Here is an 18,547-nt window from a genome sequence, read left to right as displayed (position 1 = left end):
CGGGAGCTGATGAACTTGATGAAACACTGGATCTAGAGAGTGTCCAAGAATTATCTACGTACTCAGCTCCCGGGCCAGATGGGGTCCCTGCAATATTACTGAAAAAATGTGTCGGTGCACTAAAGGTCCCTCTGACTTTGCTCTGGAATACATCATTGAGAGAAGGAAATGTTCCAAGTGACCTAAAATTAGGGCTAATTACCCCTATCTACAAAGGAGGTGCAAGAGACAAACCCCAAAATTACAGGCTGGTTACATTAACATCACACGTTATCAAAGTATTTGAGAAAGTTGGTGCAGTAACATGGAAGACGCTGACCTTTTCAACCGAAGGCAACATGGTTTTAGATGAAATTGTTCCTGTTTGTCCCAGTTACTGGAGCATCACGACCAAATCGAGGCCATGCTGGAGGAGGGGGCTGGGGTGGATGTGGTGTATTTGGACAAAGTTGACCATGGTTTGACAAAGTTAACCATGGAGTGCTCTTCAGGAAATTAAGACTGCTGGGAGTCAGAGGTGAATTGCTGGCATGGATCCACAGCTTCCTACCAGAAAGACTACCAGCTGTAGTTGTTTGAGGATCGAGATCGAGCATGGCTAGGGTGAAGAGTGGAGTACCACAAGGAACGGTACTCGGCCCAATCATCTTCCTCATCCACATCATCATTTATGAACACCAGGATATCAATGGCCATCACGGAAGGACAGACAGTGAGAAGTTGCAGAAAGACCTCTCTGCAATATATGACTGGGCACTAGTAAACAACATGCAGTTCAACGAGACCAAATTTGAAGTCCTGAGGTGCAGAGGAACTGGAAGAGCTGGAATGGATCACCACTACCTGGCACCCAACAACTTTGAAATCAAAGAGAAGTGACTCGTTCGCGATCTAGGAGTGTTGATGAACAATCAGGTAAATTTTGGTGATCACATACAGGCAATAACAACCGCAAGAGGTAGACAACAGATGGGGTGGATCTGGCAGACGTTCAGAACAAGAGAAGCGGAACCGATGATCACACTCTTCAGAGCCCTTGTAATACCTATCCTTGAATACTGCTGCCAGCTCTGGACTTTGTTTGCATTAGGCGCAATACGGCAACTGGGAGAGGTTACAGCAACTGGGTCTGTACTCACTGTAGAGGAGACGGCAGAGGTATGTCATTCTGAACACATGGAAAATGACAACCGGAATGGTGCCAAACTTTGAGAGCAAGACTTTCAGGATTAAGACACATCACAATGAGAGAAGGGGAGACTGTGCAAGATCCCTCAACTACGTAACAGATCCGCAGTCAGATTTCAATCCCTGGTGGAAGGAGCAGTTTCCATTCTTAGGGCCAAGGTTGTTCAATGCCCTAGCAAGTGATCTAAGAGAGGGGGAGTTCACCCTGGAGACCTTCAAGAGACAACTGGATGTGTTCCTGGGCATAATCCCAGGTCAACCTCCCCTGCAACACTACCAGCAGCAAGAAGCAAGCAACAGCAATGTGCATGAGGTGGCCCAAATGAGAGCGGATGAACAATAATCATAGGTGGCAATCCATTGTGGCCTGGGACTGCTACGTCCCAAACAAATACTAAGGAATACCAACTTTGAATGTGAGACCCCCAAAATTGTGACATATTAAAACAAAAGGAGGGGGAGACTGTGCAGGATTACCCCATTCAATAATTGTGCCACAGCCATAATACAGACTATTTGTGAGGGATCACTGTCCATGGTAGGACCAAGGCTATTTAATGCCTTACCAAAGGCCCTGAGAGGAGGGGAGTTCACCCATGCACCCATAGTGGAATTAGAGGATGAGAGGTCCTTATGGCGGTCTGCCGCCGTGCGGTGGTCTAAGCCCATCACAAGGCCCCTTGCCCTTGGCCCCTTTGCAAGTTGCAATGGTCCAAACCCAATAAGAGATTTATTGGGTGATTTGACCCAATCAATTTATTTTTTTGGTAACCAATTGGAGATTTATTTAAAGAGATGTATTGCTACAGCAATAAGAGAAATATTGTTTGATTTGCAAATAAAAGATTTAGAGATTGGTTTTAGCTTTTTTTCAATTTTGTGATAGTTTTGAAAAAGAGGAGGGGGGGAATCGAAAAATTTTTGAAAAATTTACAAAAAATGCCCTCCCACCTACAGAAATTTGAATTTTGAATAAAGCTAAGACCAATCAATAGACATGGTCCTTACGCATTGAATGATATGCATCTCAATGTTGTAGCTTGAAAATCTTAGGAGTAGATAGTTTTCTACAGCACCCCCTTTTTTCCATTTTCTAAGAATTTCACATTTTCTTTCATCTTTTAAAAAAATTGACAGGAATAAAAGCTGTCGATTTTTTTTATTTTACACATGTGTACCAAGTTTCAAAGTGATCTGTCTGTAAATAGCTGAGATAAAATTTTGGCCAGACGCTCCCATTAAAATATGCTTCACATCTTGTTAAATTTGATAAAATTTAATAGGTAATTAATATTATTATCATTAAATATCAACAAATATAATTCTCATGTGTGTAATGGAGAATTCACGTGACAACTTTTCAATGTTTTACTTGAAAATTATCAATTCAAGTGATGAATTTCACTTGTAATGAAATATGGGGATACAACTTCTATGATGAATTTGAAGCATAAGCATGTACCTAATGCATGAAATTAGCTATCAATAATTCAAGGTACTTTTGTAACCACTGAAAAATACATCAACACATATTGACATCCTTTGGTAAAAATGGGCTGGATTCAGCTAGCTTTCTAGACTGCAATATTACTAAATCTAATGGTCATTTTCAAACATCTGTTTTCAGAAAATCAATTTTCACCAGGCTAAGCACCAGCTTTTTTTAGTTTTTGTTCATTTAGATTCAAAATCTATGAGCTTCAAACACTATTGGGCTTCAAACACTATTACACCACAGCTTTTTTATTTGCTCAACTTTCCATGCCATGCATTCTGAATTTGAATTTTTGTGCAGGGTCTTCTCTCTTAATGGATTTCCTTCTGGCTTCGTATTTACCTAGATTAAGAAATTCATGTCTATGCAACAGGTACAGTGAAGTTGTTACAGAGCCTGATAGTAGAAACATTGTTCGCTGTTCTCTTCCATACTTCGGCCATGCATCCAAAGTTATGTCAAGAGAATTAAAAGATTTGTTTATGAAATACTTTCCTGACATTAATCTTTGTATCTTACTGGTGAATAATTTCAAAATTGGTTCGTTTTAGGTACAAAGATATCCTCCCTTCTCACATGCGATCATCCCTAGTTTATAAGTTTAGTTGTGCACGGTGTGCATTACGTTGGAATGACAGAATGCAACCTTTACTCTAGGGTCACTGAGCATAGAGGGAGGAGTTATAGGACTGGGCAGTAACTATCGCGCCCTTATCTGGCTGTGTGCACTCACGCTGAACAATGCAACCTTCCAGTGTCCGACACTGACTAAGGTTTTAGCTCATAGTTCTGGTGCTTCTGATCTGTGTATTTTGGAATCATTGCATATTTTTAAATAGAAGCCTAGTTTAAATGCAGCCTATAGTTCTTATCCATAAGAAATTGTGACTAGATAGGTATTTATTTTATTATTCTGCCCTTTGCCTGTAAATTTAGGTTTTTAACATCTGTGTTCTTTCTTTTGACTCCAAACTATATTAATTTTCTGACTGTATTTGTGTTTTGGATGTATCAAACTGACGCTGGAGCTGGTCTCCGAAACATTTTCAAAATAGAGATGCTGAATTCTTGTAGTTATCTTTGCTTTTAAATTTCTAGATGATTCATCTAGTCAAAATCTTAATCTAATGGCTCTGAGAATGGCACAGTAGCTGTAGTCAAAGCTTGAAGGCCAGCAAGTAAGATGGGAAATTTCTAAATTAACACTGAAATCTCAAGCCTCTAAAGTGACACATTTAGAATAATTTTTTATTCATGTGGCCTAATCATGCACTTTTGTAACAAATTAGATAGGAGATAATTAATCTATTCAGAATCTCATGGCTCAAAAAATGCTAGATGCCCTAGTCATAGCTTGGAGAGAAATTTGAAATAGAAAATTTTCAATTTTGCTGCTTATGAATAAAATCATGCAACTCCAGAGGGATAAATTTTTTACACATATGGCATCTCACAGATCAAGCATGCATTTTGGTTAGCAACTTATAGGCGGCAATTCATCTAGTGAGAATTTTGCAGCTCTGAAAATTACAGGATAGCTCTGTTTCCAGTTCTAAAGGCATATAGGTATATTCCGTGGTTGAACTATATAAGGTTGACCCACGAGAAGTTCCGTCTTTCAGTTCAGCTTTCTTGTTACATCATGTAGATCGAGAAACATAAACAAACCAGTCATTCCCATGATGGATTGGTTGACTGGTTTGAACGCATTTCGGTGATTGGTTAATGCCCATGATGTCATTGAGATCAGTAACGTCACAGGCGAAAAACAAGCTCCATCCGCAAAAATGAGCTTCTCATGGGTCAACCTTATACTAGTTCAACCATGTATATATTTCATGCCAGCAACTTGATACTTGAATCTTATGGGGCCAAATTGACATATTTTGGACAAATTTAGAATCTTGTGGCTTGATCATGCTCTTGTATTAACAATTCGATAGGAAATAATTTATTTTGAAGGAATCTCATGGCACCAAAAATGGCATGAAAGCTCTAGTTACTGCTTAAAAATTAGATAAATTCCAGGCCTATTGTAGAGTTCAATGCCAGAGCAGGAAGATAACAGGGTGCAGAGAGACAAGAGTGATCAAATATCTGAAAAGTCTTTGTTGATCAATTCAATTCATAATCTATATTTATGGAAGATCTTGCCATCAGTTGATGACACATTTCTCTTTAAATACTATAATTATTTGACTTACCACATATTTTTGGCAACAAACCCTTGATAATACTGGCAACATTTTGCACTTTTGAATCAATCATACTTAGAGATGCACTTCTGGGAGTTGATTTTTAATTTTTATGGTTTCACAACTCTTCTGTCATTAGAGGAATTGCCTCATTATTTTTTCAATTGAATTTTCAATTGTTTTGATATCATGCAGGTACAACTGACAAGAGTAATTCTTGCACTGATGCAAATTGTGTCTGGTGGCAACAAGTTACTCCACTTCAACAACTTCTTCTTAATGCCCTCATCCTCATCTTAGTGGCCAACCTTTTGCTCATTGTTGTTGCCTGGTGGTACTATCAGGCAAGAATTGCCTACACTCTCACTAGAGGTGAGTCATGCCCTTTAGCTATTAGCACATACCTACTACAGATTAATTATATTCTAGATAATCAAACAAAATTATCAATGCAAAGATTCTTTGGATTTTGGAAATAACATAAAGCTGGCTTTAGCTTTTATATTCTGAAAGTATCAAGTTAAAACTCCTTAGTAATTTTTATTGTCATAATCATCATGTGTAAAAAGCTCAATTGTACATTTTGCTGTCAACTTATTCAAAATTAATTCAAATTCTTCTTCCTTCTTCTTTCTTTAATTTGTGATCTTGGAAAGGATGTTGTTATATTTTCAACTTACAATGTTTGATAATTTATGGCTACAGTTGTAGCCTCTTTTCTTGCCTGATATAAAGTTATATTGCAGGTCGTTCTCCTGCTGTTGATGAGATTCTGAGACGTCACACGGCTACAAAGTCAAAGGGATCTGATAAATGAATTGTTCCTATCCTTGTTATGCATTAAGTTGATGAAGAAATTCTATGAAAAGTATTAGTTGTGTTTGGTTTTTGACACATTCCAATATACCGTAATTGAAGATTTTTTTATTTACTAGATATTACTTCTAATATAACCAAAACTAAAACCTAAGTAAACAATGGATGTCTTTAAGAAGTTCTTTGAGAAGAAGAAAACTGACATAAAATTTGGCAAAGCTGGTCAAGGAAAAAAGTAAGTGCCTGTAAAAGTTTTCTAGCTATTAGTGGTGCAATTGCTTAAAATTAAATTAATGTTGCAAATGCCACTATTTTCACAAATTTTTCTGAAGGAACCTGTAGCAACATTGCAAGTAGTTGAAATTTTGTGCTTGTATATTTTAATTTTGTGGAAATTACCTGATAAAATCTTGCTCTAGTTTCACCTCAAGGAGTTCCTCACTGCTTCAAACAATTTTTGAGCCTAAAATAGAATCTTCACTATAATATTATAGTAAAGATTCTATTTTATTCATTATAATATTTTTTTTATTATTCTGAACAAATTCATAATCAATTGTTTAGTCATGCACTGCTCTGGTCTATTCACTCCAGGTTAACAGAGGCAAGCAGCAGCAGTGGCAGCGCTGTGAATAAGCCAACTCCTCCACAGGCACGCATTAACCCCAGCAACAGTGCTCAGAAAGCTGGTCAGGCTGCACTTGAGCGATTTAGTGCTAAGCCTTCTGGCAATGTTGACTGGTAAGTTCTTTTCATTATATTTGTTGTCAATTATAATTTCCTATTTGTTATGAATTGGACTGTTGAAGCTATCCTCATGCTAACGAGTGGGTTTTTTACTCTTTATACTCTACTTTAACCTAAAGGAGTTTCCTCAGCAATTAATTAGACTCGTCACGTTTTTTCATTTGTTTAGTTGAACTGCTTTTTAACTTCAGTTTTGACGAAAAAATGTGGACTCTCGAAATTAGATATTAAATAGGGAAATGAAATCCATAATTTGTATGATTATGCCTATTTTTGAAAATTCAGGTCACTTCACGCTATCAAGACCCAGGCAAGACGTGAGATGGAGGCAGAAAAGAAGTTACTAGAGCTCAGTGCTGCTGATAAGCCTGGCACTGCTATACCTCCATCAACTCAAACCGAACGTCCCATACAACCTGTACTCTTCACAAGCCCCTTTAGTGGTGAGAATAAATGTTGTCTATGCTACTATGTACCTGTAAGTTGTTTTACAACCTGAACTCTTCACAAGCTCCTTTCGTGATGAGAATAAATGTTGTTTATGCTGCCATGTACCTGTAAGTGGTTTTACAACCTGTACTCTTCACAAGCCCCTTTAGTGGTGAGAATAAATGTTGTCTATGCTACTATGTACCTGTAAGTTGTTTTACAACCTGTACTCTTCACAAGCTCCTTTAGTGGTGAGAATAAATGTTGTTTATGCTACCATGTACCTGTAAGTTGTTTGAGGGGCAAGTATGTGTCCAGTTTTAGTGCAGAAATAACACATTTTATATGGCCTTTTCAACCTATTACTCTGCATGAGCATTTTCCATACCTTTTTGAGTAAGAGGTTTTTTTTAACTGAATTTTTTCTGCTAAATGTTAGATGCACCATGTCTATTTAAAACATATAGATTCGTGATACTCTGTTTTTATTTTTCTAGTTATCAGTTATCATTTCAATTAACTTTCTGATGCGCACTGCAATCATTTAAGGTGACCATGTCGTTAAAAAAAACTTTTTCTAGCGCATTTTCTCATTTATGGAAAAAATGTGCTATTGTGCACTCTCTGTCACTCTATCAAAATGTCCTCTCTGTCACTCACTGCAGTGAGTACCCCCTACCAAGTTATATATATATTTTATTTACGGAGGGATCGTTATGAAACTTGGTACACATATGTAGAATATAAAGCAAGTGAATTTTTTGGTTCCTGTAAATTTTTCGAAAAGAAAGAAGACGTGAAATTTATAGAAAACGGCATGAAGGGGGTACTGTAAAAATCTATCTCCTCCTGGGATTTTCAAGCTACAACATCGAGAGACATATAATTCGATGCGTAAAGACCATATCTAGAGATCCTATGCAATAATACTTCTTTACCGGGACCATTTGAGTGCATTAATATCACAGGTGATGAGCCCGACACGTACGAGGTGGTGAAGGAGCGCATCAGGGAGGCTTTGTATGAGCAGCTGGCGGAGGACGAGAGCAAGATGGTCGCTGCCTGTCTCATCATTTACACGTGCAACAAAAATAAGGAAAAGGTTCTGGTCCCAAATCTCGCTCTGCTTGTATGAGATAAATTTTAGCTTTTATTATTTCATTAGTGTTCCTATTTACATGTGACATGTGCTTTTTTTCGTAAGCTCTTGATTTTGATGAAACGTTCTTAAAAGTGTCTTTAAAACTTATCTGAAATTAACATCACATCGTCAGATGTCTTACATTGGGGCTGACCTACAACAACATTTTAATGCAAATATTTGCGCGCAGATTCAGATATGCGTGGACACTCTGCGCAAGTATCTGCATAACGTGATATTGCATCCGTCGGAGGAAAAGTATCGCCGCATACGTGTTGGCAACCCCGCGTTCAGTGAGCGTGTAGCGGCCATGCAGGGCGGTGTTGAGTTGCTGCGAGCTGTTGGCTTCATTGAGCAGCAGTTGTCTCAGCAGCCAGACGATCAGGCAGCCACCGAAACATTCTACGTACAGTTTGTTTTTCTTGTATTATTTCATTAGGTCCGCTATGGACTTTGTCTAACATCAATTTGAGAAATGATAATAATGAAATATGTCTCTAGTCAAGCTAAGTATTTCTCTTGTGTATATATATTATAATATATACTCGGGGCTGTATACGAAGTGAGGCTTGAGTACAAAGGTGGATACGTACAAATTTAGTATTGCAAACAGTTAGTAGAAGTATATGAAGTTGTGCTTAGTTTGCCTGTCAAAAATTCAGGTATTCCCGAGTGACGGAGACGTGGAGAGCCTTAACACCGCCATGGAGTGCCTGGAGGCAGGGGAGGCGGTGCGTCCTGTGCTGCACCGCAGCCCTGCTGTGCTGCTCCCTCAACAGGCTGCCCGTCAGCCCGTGCTCCCTCCCGAGTTTTTTACGCTCACCAAAGAAGAACTTCTGAGGGAAATGCAACTCAGGTTGATAGCTTGGGTTTGCTGTGAAGATCTTATTATAATGTCAAGTCTAAGTTGCTATAATAATGGTTCATGCAGATATATTGCTGACTGAATGTTATTTTATGGCTTGCTGTTGGGCCACAGAAGTGAAATCACAGCCTTTAGTTGATGTTCTTTTATGTATGGTTTTTTGTTGGGCGCATGTTTTTCCTGCGTAACCATAGAGATTTATTTTCATTTTCCTATTATCACGGTTTTTTCATTCCCTAATGACCAGGAAAGAAGCTGTCGAGGAGTCGCTTGTCTTGAGGACCAAAGCTATGCGGGATCGTGCAAATGCACGCGAGATGCGTAAATATCGCTTCAGTTTTATCAGAGTCCGTTTCCCCGACGGTCTCACTCTGCAGGGTACTTTCAAAGTCTCAGAGAAGCTCCAAGACGTCAGAGAATTTGTTAGAAGTTATCTAGTCAACGACTGGCGGCCGTTCCATCTTTGCCTTAGTGGCGGGAAAAAGGTTAGTGCCTGAGGAACACTTAGCTAATGGCTGTGCCAACTGCCAAGTCTCGGCACAGTGCAAAAGTGTTGAGAATTATCGGACTGGGGATTCTTCGGCAATGAGAATTCAAATTCTTATCAGAAATAAAAACGAAGTAGTAACCTGTAAGCTAAAGCATTTGAAGTATCGTTGGCACTGTCAAGATTGAAATTGCAAGGTGTAAAACAATTTAATTTGTTGGCAACATGGTCACGAAGCGGGTATATGCAATCCATAATCAATGTTTTTATTCTCTACAATTGGAAAAAGTCCATAAATACTGTTAAAAGTACCTCAAATTTGAAATGTTTTAAACATATTTCTGTTATATCAATTCAAGAGACAGATTTAATTTCTCCTTAGCCGTAAAAAGTGACCTCAATATAGAATATTTAAATACGGTTATTTTATTCCAAACAATAAAATTTTTATTCTTTTATAGTCCATTCCTTGCTTAGTAGTAAAAATACGCAATAATTGATTTATATGTGCAGTTCAGTGAGGAAGACAATGAGCGCACTTTAGCCGAGGTGTTCATGGTGCCAGCGGCGTTACTGAATTTCCAATGGGATGAGACCGTCTCAGATGAGCAGCTCGACGACTTCATATTGCTGAAACCTGAAGCGCTTGAACAGCTCATAGAACAGCAACCTGAGAACCAGTCTTAGCCTTCAGTAGGAAACTTATTTACGCTAAGTTGAATATGAGTCAAAGCTATAGGAAAGTTTGTTTATTATCATTGATGTAAAGTAAATGAACGACGGGTTCATTCGGAACATTAAAGAGAAGCTAATCGGAAGAAATATGCAGAACTCCTACGTTTCGATACCTATACTTTGACGTTTAATTTGACATTTGTAATAAGTTTCATCTATCAAATTGCAGGCATAAGAATTTGCTAATTTGACAGGAAAGAACGAAATAATTAAAGGAAAAACAATTTGGGAAACTTGTACTTCTTACAGTGAGCGATACAATCGTATTATTAATAATTTGATGGTAAATAAATAGGTGTTGAGCAGATAAACCTGGTGTGAATTAATTTTTTTATGAAGTATAAATTTTTTTTCATGAATTGACTTTAAAAAAGAAACTGAAGTATATGGTCGAATAAATATTGACGAAAAACTATATTCAGGTATAGTGCGCGATGCCGAAATGCGTAAAGCCGAGCATGTTGCATCTATTGAAGGACTCTTTAGAAACATTCTAATTTCAAAGGTAAAGATTCCTCTTATCTTTACGACAGAGAATGTTTTTCGCGGTACTTAACGCTTACATCATGCTAGGAACGCATATATATTAAGAGCTTGATTGTTTAATGAGTTTTGCTAGCATTGAAATGTTCAAAAGTTATTTGAGAATCTGAAGCGCTATGTCAGAATAATATTTACTGCTTGTCTGCTTTGAGTTTGAACTTTAAGCGTTTGTATGGAATATTGTCATTTTTGGATGTATTTTGTCATTTTCTGCATTGACCACAATTCATGTATCAATCTAAACACGAATTCTTCCATAAAATATACAGTATATAGATGTTGACTCTCAAAATATTAACCTGGGATTGTCTTTCCATTCGATACTCGTGAATGACAATAGAAAATAAATTGTCCAATCAGAGGTTTAGTTGGAACTTGCGGGCGAGTTAAATAGAGGTTGATTATAAGGAACCAACGAGTTAGTGAATAACACGTGTATGTAGATCAAGCATAATTCTAAATTTTCCTCCTCTTGAAAAGTAGATCGGATTTTAATCAACGGAACATCACTGATCGACGATCATGACGAATCACCGCTAAGTTAGGCATATGGCAATTAACGTAACAATTGTATAATCTATACATTCCCGATTGGGCTAACGAGTGAAATAAGTTTTGTAAAACATCCATTTCATTCTTGACCGTAATGAAGTTGGCACAGGTCTTGAGGCACAACATCCTGCATACATATTCCGATCCTAGCCGAGTAATTGATTGACTCTGAGCTGTCATACACACCACAACCTTCAGGGTTTGTTTGAGAGTCCTTCGTGTCACACAGAGTCACGTCATCTATGCGCCTCTGTTTGAGATGTTGAGTTTCTTTATCATCTAACCACTGTCTCTTGATATTATTTTTATTCACGATAGCAGTCGCCTCTTTCGGCTTTTCCTTGGAATTTAAACCATAATAGTTGACTGGTGGCGGTGGCTGCTGCTGCATCATGGTGGTGGTGGTGGTTGCTAATATCGAGTTCTCCATAAGAGGTTGTAGCCGCTGCGTAGTCGGATGAGGTCCGTGTTGCGGAGGTTGGTCGCTGAGATACCGGCTGAAAGTGTTGACTTGAACTGGTGTCTGCCACGACGTCGTATGATCGCCAGCATATGAAGCTGGAGCTTGGCCGTGATTGGGAGCATGATCCCCGTATGAGCACGGTACCGGACGCTTTGAGTGCTGTGGCAATGGACTTGGCTGCATCGATTCACTGCAGCCACGAGCAGCCATGGATGGGGCTTGGTTGTGGTTAGCTTGGCTGTGAATTGACGGCATCATAAGTGGCCGGACTGGTGGAGGCTGAAAAGACGTTATTTTTCGGCTTGGGATTTGACTACTAGTTCCTTTTTCACAGCGCAGTTGCTTTTTGTTCTCTTCAATCAAGGTTTTCAACGACGCCCAAATGTAAAATACTGGATCCGGAGTACATGATTTTTCTTCAACAATCCACTGTTCGTAAATTGGTCTAACTTTATCTGACACGAAATTATGTATGATGTGTTCCAGAGCGTCGGATATTCCTCGTATGTATTCGTTTCCTGTAGGTTGGGGGGTACGTTTGGATGGTCTAGTACCCGTATGCAGTGGTCTACCAGGGGCTCGCTCGTGGAAAGTTTTGAGGGAAAATCTAGGCCTAGTCGGAATTTTTGTGGTGTCTATCATCTCGGGGTTAAGGGGCACAAGTCCTGCCTCTTTGAAGCCGCTGATGGCATTTTCTTTTATGGCGGCGCTGTGCCATGCATTAATGAACACTAGCGGGAAATGTTTCTTGTTGATGGCGGGGCCGTGAGTTGGCATAAAATGGTCAACACTGTCTTTGTATGAAGCTTTAAGCGTTTTAAAAATGCCTACGTCAACAGGCTGCATGAGGTGATTAGCGTGAGGTGGAAGCAGATGCATAATAAGCCCCGCTTCTTTAGCCATCTCACAGGTGTTAAGGTTGATATGACACGTATGGCTATCGAGAAGTAGTAACACTGGCCTTTGAACGTTGTGGTTATCCAAGTAACTTATAAGGCCTTCAACCCATACACTAAACAGTTCGTGATCAATACCTCCACGCTTACTGAAACCAACATCAAAAAGTGTAGGATCCACTTGGTTCTGCAATTGCTGCAGAGGAATTTTTCTACCTTCGAAAACGATGAATGGTCTCAAATAGGTTCCAGAAGCACTTATACACGTCATGACGGTTATCATCTTACGTCCCGTACTGCAGAATTTAGGTACGTTCCGCTTCCCCTTCTGGGTAAGCACTTTGGACAGCCTATCTTCGCCCTGCAACATCACGACAACCTCGACAGAATTGAATATTCTATTCCCATTTGCTGGCTGCAAGAATGTCTTGGGGTCAAGTCCTTCTTCTTTCAAGTGAGTTTGCAAGTCGACAAACCATTTCTTTATATCTTCTTTAGTGAATGTATCTGGCACAGGAACATCATCAGTCTTGGCAGGTGAAAGATTAGGATGCCTCTTCTTGAAAGCCCTAAGCCAGCCAGAGGAAGGAATGTTATTGTTAGTGAAAACTTTGGTGTGTCCAGACCTGTCGAGCATTTCTTTGACTGCCAAGGAGAGCCTTTTCCAGCTGGGAGGCTGCCCCATTCTTGCGGTCTCCAGCACCCAATCCACAACGAGCTTTTCTTCTTCGGGACTCAGGGCTGGCGGGGCGCCGCTTTTACGTGACCCTACAGGGTCAGTGGACTTGAGGCGAAAGCGGAGCGTCGACCGGGGAATACTGAACATCTTAGCGGCATCGGACACGGTACCGCCACACTGGTTCAGCCAGTTCACCGCGTCCTCGATGTTCTTTTCCGCGTAGTTCAGCTTGCGACGTTTAGCTCCTGCGTCTCCTGTGTGTAGTGCTTAAATTGAATGGATATCCTGAATAAATAAAACTAAAAAAATGATTGCAATTGGTGCTTGTAAAATATTAATGATTCTAGTAATTCATAAACGCGGGTAACAACTCACCTTCAGTAGAGCACGAAGCACTAGGACTCGGGATCTCCCGACTGTCGTCGAGGTTTCGGGATTCGCTGGGTTCAGCAGTCTCTTCATCACCTACTGATGTAGATTTCCTGCCATCTTGTTCTTCCGCCGTTTCTTCTTCTTCATCTTCGTCATCGTCTTCTTCATCCTCCTGTTCTTCTTCTTCTCCATCCTCTTCATCATCATCGTCGTCTTCATCATCTTCGTCCACATCCTCCTCCCCTTCTTCACTTTCGGCCCCTTCTTCATCTTCATAATTATTCTCTTCAGCTGTTAATGTGTACAGATTATCAGACTAAATGTGTACAGATTATAAGACTAAAAAAATCTGAACTTGAGAGTAAGTTTTCGCATGCAAATTGAGTGTTGAAATACGTTGATTGAGGACATCAATAAACCCTCCATCAATTGGGGACATAAGCAAGACTTATGTTGCAGACGAGTCTTTTATTTCAACTTCGGGCAATGAAAATTGCATCAAACAATCAGAAATGCATATGCATCAGTGACTGGTGCACTAAAAAAAGGCTCATCTTGATGAAAACAAAGCGATACTGCGACGAAGACACGTACCTCCTACAGTAGTTTGGCTCTCGCCTTGCTCCTCTTCGGGTTGCTGCTCCATGGTTATCTCCTGCAAAAACCGGACACTGATTAAGTTCATGCTAAACATTGGGCAGAACTCATAATTAAGAAATTAATTTAAGGTTAGAGCCTTCTAACTTATATTTAACGTAGCGAAATAGCGATTCATGCCTTTACTCGTGTTCAAGAGGAAGTTTATCGAAGATTTAAACCATTTTGATCCTAAATTTTAAGGAGTTCAGGAAAACCCTATATCCCTTTTGAGACGCTAGACGCAAGAGAAATAATTTCCGGGAGCTGAAAGCAATATACATACTATTGGAGTACTTTCAAATTTAAAAATTCACATGGTTATCAGCCTACCAATAATTTTCACCGTAAATTAGCTCGCAGACGCAAATTGCTTTCTAAATCATGTCAAGGAGACTGGGCAACTGTGCACCTACTAGGCCTACTGTAACTTATTTACCACGGTTCAAAATATTGTTTAAATTGTAAATTAAAGTTATTTTTTATTTTATTACTGATAACAGTTTATTCAATTTTTAATATTTGTATGGTACATAAAATTTCAGGTACGGAGAAAAAATATAAAGTTTAAGACGTCCGTAACGACAAAAAAATTGTTACTATTCCCTCGTCGCATTCTCACTTGACACTTCATTTCAATCAGTTTGAACAGGAAAACAGCATTGACGAAAATTAATGAAAATGTCAAACATCTAAAATGCAAATTAATCCAATCATACATGAAAATTAAACCAATCATACATAAAAAAACACTCATTGAAGGTTGTGTAAAATTGAGGACCTTACTGGCTTACAGTTACACTGCTTCAGAAAAATAAAATATTGCTCATGACTCGGGAAAGAAATCGAACAAGGGAATAAAGGTTTCAAGTCGAGGCGCCTAGGAGCTGGCAACATAAATATACCATTGCACGATACGCCTTCCCTTTTGAAAGACATTTATAAACACTGCCTTGCAGCTTTCAATGTATGAGCACATCTGCACGCAGGTAAGTGATAGCAATGCAGCGCTGCTTTTCTTACTGTATTCCTACAACGGACGGCAATGAAAGGTCGAGTTGTGTAGATTCACATCAGCCACACTGTCATGGCGACGATCGACATCATTTTTACCATGGCAGCTGTAAGGCGTCCACTTACAAAACAGGAAGCGATACCTTCAGTTGCGCCAAAACTTTTATCGAACACGAAATCAATAATAATAGACTATTGATAAGAACTCATCACTGTTAATCGTTAAAATATGTGGATGTAGTTCTCGACACGGTTCATGTTGTCAGCTCGACCAGCACAACTGATCGTTCAGCCGCGCCTCGTTGCTGTAGTTGCCACATTCGCCAGAGGTGAAGCCACCGTTTGGCCACCATTGGTTTTGACCATCACACAAGCTTCCTGTAGCGTTATTGCTTCGTATTTGAGCGCCATAATTCCACTACGCCTGCGCCATGGAACTATTCGCTCGCTGAACCTTATGTAGTTGCTATTTTCCTAGCGATAGAGAACCACCTTGCTTCGAAGTTAAGATGGCGAAGACTCATCAAATAAATGGCATTAAGGCAAGCGCAAACAGTTTATGCTGCGAAATGCTTTCCCATCAGCATTGTCCGACAGTGTGAAAGTAAAGTCCAAAAATATTCATCATAACCATAGTTCATAACAGGGGTCGACGCAAGCATTTTTCATGACCTAAAATAAACCGCGATGAAGCCAAAGAATCTCATGTTGCACCCAGCTAAATGCGTCAATACATGATAACCGCATCGAAACTTTTGGGATGCATTACCATGGCAGTTTTCCCTGGAGCATATTTTTGTCAAATGCAAACCAATCTTGACCAAATTAACAACAAAGCAGTTAATGCCAATACGCTTTTGCCAGCGACGTCACAATTTGCTGTGCTTGTTACATGCAATATTGTGGTTTACACATTTGTTGAGCGTCTAGGACTCTAGGTCATACTGAGGTTTTGTACAATAATATTGAGCGTCTAGGGGACATATTGAGGGTTTGCAAGACATATATTGTGTGATTATTAAAAACTTGAAAATATATTGCGCAAACCAGAAGATATTGTGCCATCTAATGGTCACGTAAGAGTTTTCATGTGGCTAACAGCTGCGCCCTATTAATATAATCCACACTTCTAAATCTTTATAATAATAATAATTCACGCTTCTTAATCTTTTTATCTCTCTAATAATAATCCACGCTTCGCACTGAGATATACTAGTCATGGCTTAACAGATTATACAGCGCGATTACGATATGAAATAAAATGGCAATCCTCAAAGTTCAGTTTCCTGAAAAATCGTAAATCAACTGATCGATCAGCAGCAAGACAACGAATTTTAGCCATGTCGTTTCCAAATTATTCGTTGATCACGACAAACTCATTTCCGTAGGACAGTACACTAATTGCGCCTTTCTCATCGAATTCATAGCTACTTTGCTCGCACTCTAAACTGAGATTTAAAATAGAATAATGTATAGAGCAATTTCTGATTAGGCCATATTTTCCGCAAATTGGGATTGTTCTCGCTGGGACTCCGATAAAACCTCAGCAAAATGATATTGGCTTATCACCGATTCTTGGCCAACGGACACCTTGCCGATTTCGACTAAAATTATCACAACAAATGCGGTCTCGAACCTTCAATAGTGTTGATAGGAACCACTCGGCCACCTCGAGTTTTATGTCAGCTTAAAACAAAATGAAATTCCCCTATACAAACTTAGTTTGGAAACTGAATTTAAAAGAAACTTGCAACTTGCCGTTGTCAGGATAGTTTGATCAGAGGAGTGACAGACATTGAACATAAGCGAAAATAACGAAAGCTGCGTTCAGGATAAAGAAGATACAATATGGAGTGATTTTTTTAATCAACTTAATTCTTGTCACCTTAAACTCTGTAATAAATAAATTAGGCGATTACTTTTCTAAAAAAGCCTAAGGTATACAACTGACACTTCGCAGCTCATTTAGGCCAATTAACGTAGCTTGAATTCTCTCTGAACACGTTGACTCCGTAATAGTACATATGCGTACCACGAGGTATATTTCTCCAGGACATAGTGGTACATAATTCAATGTTGCCAGATGGCCTAAAAAGGGCCAAATCCGCGAACAAATGAGGCCAAAACGGCTATAACTCAATATATAAGTACTAGTATATATGTAGATTCGGGTGTAAAAATTGCATTTCTTCTTTTGTTGCAGTTTTAAAAATTCAGTTAGGAAGTACCCTTATCATAAATTTTAGCCAGCCAACGCAGTTTAAAAAAACTAAATCGCGGAATTTGTCCGGAAAAAAGACCGCCTGGCAACCCTGTTTCATAATAGAAAAAAAAATAGAATAATAGTACAAGATGAAGCAATCGGAGTCAACGTGTCGAATAAACTTTCCATCACTTGCATAATTGTGCTGTGGCCTCCAGTGACAAAATATACATTGCCAGCAAAGGCACACAATCATGCAGGCATGGCTACGTTGAAAAAGTCACTCAAATTAAAAAATGTCATTGCAATCTACATACCGTCAGTCATAAGTTAGAAAAAGTTTGGTTGTGCTGATCATGTGATGTGTTCATCAAACCAGTGGTGCTTCCTATCCAGTGATGCATAAACTAGCTTGAAAACTCATCACAAGATCACACTCAGCACAACCAAACTTCAGGCGGAACAATAAACGAAGTAAAATGTACCTGAAAAAGATGTTCAATGACAAAAATGTTGTGAGGCGATCGTAAGCTGTACCTTAGTGATTTCATAATATTAAATTCACAGGGGAAATAATAAGTCGACACTGTGTATTGTCTTTTTTAACGAAGAATTTTGTTTATTAATCTATAAACAATAATAAAAGCATGATTGAATGTAAATTCATGACCTGGATGAGGACGAATGTGAGCAATCATGAAGTTGAGAAACGAAATCATTTCGAACAAACAGGGAAAATAGAGAATGCAAAGTATACATTCGAAATTCACTATTCATTTCGAGCATTTAAAAAGCATGTCATATTGAAATCTGCGGAGGTAGACTTGATATCGAACATCCCGCACAAAATTAGAAAAAAAAAGATTATCTAATTTGGCTGATGTTTGTCAGAATGGCAACTCGTTACTTATATTTTTTTGTTGGAGTAATGTAGGGTTTGATTGCTATTTGCTACTTTCATATTTAACTCAGCCACATAAAACAACATTATTGCACAACCTACGGAGGTTCAATATGCCAACAATTTTCCAGCACAGCTAATTTGAACGAGTTTCGTCCGTCATGAATCGTAAATACGCACCTGATCACAA

General features: G+C 39.0%; 2 protein-coding genes and 1 long non-coding RNA gene across 4 annotated transcripts; 1 reads left to right on the top strand and 2 right to left on the bottom strand.

Annotated features, from left to right (window-relative positions):
* The first annotated feature begins 4,406 nt into the window (after nucleotides 1-4,406).
* On the top strand, nucleotides 4,407-10,924 carry LOC108670903 (UBX domain-containing protein 6-like). The gene is made up of 9 exons (XM_018158398.2): nucleotides 4,407-5,250; nucleotides 5,625-5,929; nucleotides 6,289-6,435; nucleotides 6,727-6,884; nucleotides 7,839-7,972; nucleotides 8,202-8,417; nucleotides 8,674-8,867; nucleotides 9,124-9,361; nucleotides 9,877-10,924. Exons 2-9 carry the CDS (start codon nucleotides 5,856-5,858, stop codon nucleotides 10,048-10,050), a joined length of 1,335 nt encoding a protein of 444 aa, XP_018013887.1. The 5' UTR covers nucleotides 4,407-5,250; nucleotides 5,625-5,855; the 3' UTR covers nucleotides 10,051-10,924.
* Nucleotides 10,318-13,767, bottom strand: LOC125177544. Its single transcript, XM_047885673.1, has 2 exons — nucleotides 13,607-13,767; nucleotides 10,318-13,485 (listed from the first exon to the last, which is right to left on the bottom strand). Exon 2 carries the CDS (start codon nucleotides 13,376-13,378, stop codon nucleotides 11,273-11,275), a length of 2,106 nt encoding a protein of 701 aa, XP_047741629.1. The 5' UTR covers nucleotides 13,379-13,485; nucleotides 13,607-13,767; the 3' UTR covers nucleotides 10,318-11,272.
* A 27-nt stretch (nucleotides 13,768-13,794) lies between these two features.
* LOC108670902 lies at nucleotides 13,795-15,539 on the bottom strand. 2 transcript variants are annotated; one of them, XR_007157306.1, is made up of 3 exons: nucleotides 15,380-15,539; nucleotides 14,198-14,258; nucleotides 13,795-13,894 (listed from the first exon to the last, which is right to left on the bottom strand). It is a non-coding gene; the product is annotated as an uncharacterized LOC108670902 (long non-coding RNA). The 2 variants fall into 2 exon arrangements; XR_007157307.1 differs by lacking the exon at nucleotides 15,380-15,539 and adding an exon at nucleotides 15,263-15,372.
* Between the last annotated feature and the right edge of the window lie 3,008 nt (nucleotides 15,540-18,547).

Source organism: Hyalella azteca, unplaced genomic scaffold, assembly GCF_000764305.2.
Source record: "Hyalella azteca isolate HAZT.00-mixed unplaced genomic scaffold, Hazt_2.0.2 contig2755, whole genome shotgun sequence".
Lineage (NCBI taxonomy): Eukaryota > Metazoa > Arthropoda > Malacostraca > Amphipoda > Hyalellidae > Hyalella > Hyalella azteca.
This window is presented reverse-complemented; position numbering and strand designations above follow the sequence as displayed.